This window comes from Buceros rhinoceros, unplaced genomic scaffold, assembly GCF_000710305.1.
Source record: "Buceros rhinoceros silvestris isolate BGI_N320 unplaced genomic scaffold, ASM71030v1 scaffold72, whole genome shotgun sequence".
Lineage (NCBI taxonomy): Eukaryota > Metazoa > Chordata > Aves > Bucerotiformes > Bucerotidae > Buceros > Buceros rhinoceros.
The window spans coordinates 43,350-50,201 of record NW_010400426.1 but is presented as its reverse complement, the minus strand read 5'-3'; the positions used below and the strand labels follow the sequence as shown (position 1 = coordinate 50,201).

General features: G+C 41.7%; 1 protein-coding gene across 2 annotated transcripts in view; it reads left to right on the top strand.

Annotated features, from left to right (window-relative positions):
• Nucleotides 1–6,852, top strand: part of LOC104489643 (chromosome unknown open reading frame, human C10orf76) — a 56,013-nt gene that overhangs the window by 19,931 nt on the left and 29,230 nt on the right. For both annotated transcript variants that reach the window (XM_010131829.1, XM_010131830.1), the window contains one exon: nt 4,204–4,305. In XM_010131829.1, coding sequence (XP_010130131.1) covers nt 4,204–4,305 — 102 coding nt within the window. The remainder of the gene's footprint in view (nt 1–4,203; nt 4,306–6,852) is intronic.

The following is a 6,852-nucleotide window of genomic DNA, read 5'->3' as shown; positions in this document are numbered from 1 at the left end:
GAGCGTCAGTTTGAATAGAGCACAGGTTGGGAACGTTTCTGAGGAAAAGCAGCCTGGGTTACAAGTTATATCAGCTATTCAGGTCACTTGGTATCCTAGTTAAGGATGATCTTCCTCGTGGATGAATTCTATCTGGTTACCATGGATATCAAAAGCTTCAGTTAAAAAGCCCCCTATGTCTCAAGTCTCCCTGTGCGTATAACATAAAATTTAGAGGGATGGGCATTTTGTGGGCTTCTGTTCAATGTGTTTGCTGCAAATGTATCTGCCCACACACCACATTACACAACTGACAGAATTTATGCTTACCTACATCTAAGGCTTGCTCTCACTCTCTATTTTTAATTTGCCAAAAAACAAAAGCAAAACAAAAACCCTATCCTGCTTTCAACAGAGGCAGTGTTCTTGTGTGAAGCTTGAGGCTTCTTGCTGCTTGTAGGGTGACTAAGCTTAAGGAGAGGAGCTGATCTTAATGTGCATTTTTTATTTCTGTTTGCTGTCACCTTGCTGATCCTTATTCTTGGCGATAATTTTTTTTTTTGAGGACCTTGGCTTGGTTTAGTTTGGTGGTGCTTTTTACTATTGCTGTTATTTTAGAGGTATGTCAGAATTTTTCTCATTTTCTAAGGTCTTGCAACTCAGCTGTAAAATTTGCCTGTGGCTGAAAGTTAGCAAGAGGCTTTATGGCTCTGGCATGAAGAGATTGCTCTTTTTCCTGCATTTGAAATATATGTGTAGTTGAACTATTTTCAAGTTAGAGCAACGTGTAGAAGTTGGGTTTCTATGGGTTTCAGATGTTTGTTTTCTTTTTTTATGCTGACTGAGATTAAAAATAGGTTAATACTCTGGTTTGAAATTTCTCTGGCTGTTAGCCTATAGTGTGAATGAAGACCTTTTAAAGTTTCAAAATATGTGTTTAAAAAAATCAAGGTCTGTAGCATGAACCAGGATAAGCACTGATGTGTTCTTCAGAGTGATTTCTTCATTTTTTAAAAAAATGAGATTTTTTGCTAGAAACTGTTGATCCATAATATGTAAATCAAGTGTGCCTGTCACCATAGTTATCTAAATGTCAGTTTGCTTACTGTTGTTAAATATTCATTCACTGCGTTCTTTGTAACAGCTCCAGAAGGACCCACTGGGGATATAAATACATTTCCCAGATTTTTAGCTAAATTTTTGAGCTATTCATAATATCGGGGGTGAAAAAGCTTCCAGTCTCATGGCATAGACTTTGCCAACAAACTGGGCACATTAGCAACGTGTCAGGAGCCCCAGAGCTTCAAAACTGAATGGACTAAAACAGCTCACACTTGGAGATGTGCAGCCTTTAGAAGCTAAAAGGCCCATTATAATTTCTTTGCTGTGATTCGAACAGTAAGGTTACATTGATCTATCTGGCCTGTTGTTTCCAAGGGGTTCAATTTTGTATTCAGGGTGATTGTATAATCCTGAGCTCCATGAGAACCTCTGCTATGCTTGGGGCCTCTCAGTTTAAAGAATGCTGCATTTTACACTTGGTTCATCTCCATCCTTCTGTGCCTGTGCTTGTCCCAGTTCCAGGGGTAAGTAAGCCTTACTTGCCTCGTTATAGGTTCTCAGATATAAGGCTTGAATAATGGAAGACGTTTGTTAAAGCAGACGCTTCACTGAAGCAAAATACAGTTGGATCCAGTATCAAATCCCTTCCCCTCAGAGCCCCAAACACAGCCTTTCAAAAATCAGATGTAATTCCTTACTTCTCACAAGGTCAAATCTCATAAAAAACCAAACAAACCTTTTTCTTTCCTCAAGAGGGAGAAAAGCCGTAAGCATTCCTGAGGATAGATGGAAAAGAGATAATACAGTTCTTAAAATCAGTGTCCTAGTGGTCTACAGATCTGGTTCCAGTGCAAAGGGAGCCCTATCTTGAGCTGTCTCTGTAGCCTGAGAAGAGAAAGAACCTTCTGGCAATTGTAATTCAAGCCACCTATGACCTCCTATATGTGAAAACCCGTGAGTTTGAGCTCCTGGACAGCCACAACAGTAGTGTTATGACATATTATCAATATGTTCAATAATATTATCATATTATATTATCAATTCATGTCAGGACAGGCATGTAGAGCAGGAAAAGGTTCCCTTGTCTTTGAGTCTAGTGTGCTGTGCTTGCAGGAACATCATCCCTTAAATTTGTTAAACTTTGTCTTAATGTGTTGAATTTGTTTTCCAGTAAGTTCTGTTGGGGGACAGTTTTAGCATCTTGTTCCTTGGTTAGGAATCTTCAACTTTCCAACCTGCATTTCTTGTCAGTTTGTACCCATTTATCATGATGTTAATCTTTGCAACACAGGTAGCTTTTTTCATGCGTTCAGCTACTCACCTGTGTATTTTGCTGTCTCATAAGAAGCGTGTGAAGATCTGTTCCTCTGAATCTACTAGCCTGTCTCTAACCTTGTTCAAGTATTAGTTCATCCTCTTTGAACACGGGATGACATAACTATGCAGTGTTCGAGACAAGGTCCCACCAGCACCTTGTGCAGGTTGTTTCTGTGCTCCTATCTCTGCTGAAAGTGCATTTCTGGATATGTTGTAGGACCGCACTCTTCAGTGCTTTGGTAGCTTGTCATCTCATGTTCTGGTAGCGTACCATGGTATCACAGCATTCCGTTTGCAACTGACGAGTCTCAGCTTGCCGTGGAAATAAATCCCTGAATTCCTAAAGTTGTGTCTTGCATTGTTGAATTTCATCTTGTGATTATTAGCTGGTTCTTGTTTTTTGTCCCATTCTTTGTGTTCAGTCTGATGTTCCTCTGTGTTTACATATCCCTTCATTCTGCCATTAGCAGATTCATTAGCCAGCAACTGTTTCTTGTGCTCAGGTCACTTACAAAAAAACCCCCAAACCCTATTCCGTAAACTGACACCTAAGGAATTCAAATAGTAACTTTTTTCCAGACTTATAATTTCTCCGATAGTTTCTCCTTTGCCAGACCTCTGATGTTCTTTAGATTTCTGTATTGGTTCCCACCTATATGCTCCTCTCTTAATTTTTCATCCAGAACTGTTAAATGCTTTATTGAAGCCTTTACTGAAGTGCCATCATTTTGGGAGGGGGTGTGTGTGTGTGTTTGGTGTTTGGATTTCTTTTTATCTGAGCCAATTTATCTTAAATTATATCAGACTTATCTGACGGGATCTGCAGGTAAATGCATGCTGCATTTTTCCCACTTATTTCCCCTCCCTTCAATGTTTCTCGTAAACCCTTTCTGAATGAGAAGGCTGAGAATGGCCCTTGCGGATAGCTCAGGCTTGGTCATCAGTAAAAAACATGTCTCAGTCACATGATAGAGGTTTGACAGCTCATAAACTCAGTGCTTCAGATGGTACATGGGGAGTGAGCAGGAGGCACATTGTGCAATTAGTTGAGTAATTGAGGTAGCTTCTTGTAAAGTCTAAGGCGCATAATATCCTGTGTCAAGGTGTCAGAAGTACAGCTGGTGGTAACAAGGAGAATATCCTAGAGAAATACCGATGAACTGCTCTTCTGCTGCAGGTATGGGAAGTACATTTCTGCTCCCTGCTGTGTTGTGATTTCTCAAGCACAAGCTATGATCACTTCTGCTTCTTGATTTTTATAAAGCTGCTCTTTCTACCTCTCTTTTTTTCCTACCGTTTTTTTTGTCATGCGGTAATTGTTACATTACTGTCTTGTGTGTTGCTTCTGCAAGAGAGACTGTTGTCGGGTGGGAATGATGAAATTGATGTGGACCTTTTGGAACTGAGATTTCAAAACTGCTGTAACTGAGAAGGGTCTTTTCTGGGCATGTTTCTTCAGAACTGAGAATGGTGTCAATATGAGCTGTGTTGGTTGTAAGAATTAATTGGATATCAGTGAGAATATCTTGAGCTCCCAAGGTTGTGAATGTTGATGAGTGCTGAAACAGCAGGCTGATCTCCCTCAGGGTGTGAAGGGGAAGCAGGACAGAGAAGGATATCACTTTGCTGGGTGCCACAACTAAGAGCAGGAGCAATGGTCTCTGGGAGAGTGGTACCAGTCTTCAAAACAAAGTCTTTGCTGGGTGGTCACAAAGGAAGAGGAGGTCAGGTGTCCCTACAAATAAACTGATGCTGTCCTGGATCTGTGAGCCTATGGCTTGGTTCTCTTTATAGTTACCTCTTGTATTTGTGGAGGGTAAACATGTCTTATCTGCTTTGTTCCAGTTATAGGCTCTGCAGAGCTGCCTTTGGATGCTGATGTGCAAACTAGCAACCTGCTGATAACCTTCTTGAAGTACAGCTCGATTGTGATGCAGGACACAAAAGGTAAATAAATTCTATTGGTGCAGCTGTGGATGCAACAAGCAGTGCTTCTTGATGTCAGGAGGGCATAAGAACATGTCTAGCAGCTCCAGAAATAGAAGTTTACTGAAGTCCCTTTAGATTCTACCTTTTGAGAAAATAAAATTATTTCTTTTTGTGAGATAAAAGTTATGAGACCTAATGCTGGCAGGAGAAAAGTCAAATATGGAAAGAGTAATAATAGTACCTAATAACAAAACCTGTCCCTATACAGGAGGTGAGAGCATATCTGATTCCCAGCTGTCTGACAGAGAGGGGTAGTCATGAACCAGAGAACTGTATTTTTAAAAACATTTAAGAAGCTGACACATGAGGCAAAAGCTCAGCATTAGGAGGAAATATTTCCCTTGTCCTTTGGTGCTTGCTGGTTGAACAGGCTGCTCTTTAATTATAAAGAGAACAGCAGTAACTTACACTGTACTGGCAGTAATTTGCCTGAGAAGATAATTGCCATATTGTGCTTTTTGTTTCTCCTGATGGTTTTGTGAGGGTTAATTTCAGCTTGCTGGAGTTGAAATATTGCTTCATCTCCTGCTCAAGGTACCCAAGGGTGCTGTTTTGCCCAGTGGTTGTATGGGCAGGACCTCAGTGAACATAACCAGTGATCTTTGTACCGTATTTCAGCCTATTACTGACTTTTGCTATTAAGTTAGATGTAACAACTAAGCAAAAATAGAAGGATGAATGCAGAGCTATGATACATCGATTACTGAACTTCACGAGTGCTTGGTACTAAATGAGAGAGCAGGAGGGACAGTTTCCTTGTACCTGCTAGCTTGTGGTGAAATTCTACCTGTGTATTGTTCTTGTGCAGTATGCAAGCTAGTGGAGGAAAAAGTGAATAACTGAAATTAGGATCATAAGGGACTGCATGGAAATATCTAGTGCGCCCGTCAAAACCAAGGCAGAATCACCGTTAGCTGTATCTTTCCTCAGAGATGTTGCTAACAGGTTGGATGAAGACATTCTGATAGTGAAGTTTCATTTTTAGACTATCCATTCCAGTGTTTAACTACCCTTATTGTGAGAAGGCTTCATCTGCTTCCTAAATTCTTTGCTGTGATTTAAATTAATTACTAGTTTTCTTTTCCAAGATAGATGTCGGGAGCAATTTCTTCTTTGTGTCAGTCCTTATGTGTTTGAAGTCTGCTTTCATGTTTCCTCTTGCTTTTGTTTTTAAGCTAAACTGCGTCAATCTTTGCTCAGTCATTTCTTACAGCCTGCACACGTGAGGAGGGCTTACCAGCTCTCTAATCACTCTCATCTGCTTTTCTCAGGATCTCTCTTGCTGATCCAAGTCTCTGATGGAACAATTTTATGTTATTCAATTTAACTTTGGCATTATTAGTCACTGTAATATGGAAAGTCTGTATAGGGCCTTAGGAACTGCCAAACTGGATTAGTTCCAGATGGAGTGAAATCTGATAGAGTGGATTCCTTACTAAACAAGCCAGCGAGAGATGAGTTTGTTCTGGTATGAGACAGGAGTTGATGTTTCTTTCTTTACTTTGGTTCTAGCTTGTGTAACAGTATCACAGACTGGTAGGGGTTGGAAGGGACCTTAACGTACGAGTTTCTTACAAAAACTTGGTATTCCACTTGGGCATTCAGATGTAATGCAATGTCATTTGAGTCACTCGGTCTCAGATTTATCACAAAACTGGAAGATCACAGAATGTTAGGTGCTGAAGGGATCCCTGGAGGTCATCTAGTCCAATCCCCCTGATAAAGCAGGTTCGCCTAGAGCAGGTTGCACAGGAACACATCCAGGCCAGTTTTGAAAGTCTCCAGAGAAGGAAACCACAGCCTCTCTGGGGGCCTGTTCCACTGTTCTATCACCCTCAAAGTAAAGAAGTTTCTCCTCATGTTCAGATGGAATTTCCTGTGTCCCAGTTTGTGCCTGTTGTCCCTTGTCCTGTTACTGGGCACCACTGAGAAGAATCTGGTCCCATCCTCATGACACCTGCCCTTTAAACATGGAGAAGCATTGATAAGATCCCCTTTGTTTTTTCCAGGCTAAACAGACCCAGATCCCTCAGCTGTTCCTCATAAGAGAGATGCTCTGGTCTCCTAATCGTCATCTTAGCCCTTCACTGTCCTCTCACTCCAGTAGTTCCTTGTCTGTCTTTCTGGGGAGCCCAGAACTGGACACAGTACTCCAGATGTGGCCTCAGCAAGACAATGTAGAGGGAAAGAAGAACCTCCCTCAACCTGCTGGTCACACTCTTCTTAACGCTCCCCAGGATGCCATTGGCCTTCTTGGCCACAAGGGCACACTGATGGCTCATGGTTAACTTGTTGTCCACCAGGGCTCCCAGGTCCTTCTCCACAGAGCCCCTTTCCAGAAGGTCAGTCCCTGACCCGTACTGGTTATTCCTCCCCAGGTGCAGGACTGTACACTTGCCCTTGTTGAACTTCATTAGGTTCCTCTCCACCCAACTCTCCAGCCTGTCCAGGTCTTACTGAATGGCAGCACAGCCTTCTGCTGTGTCAGCCACCACCCCCAGCTTT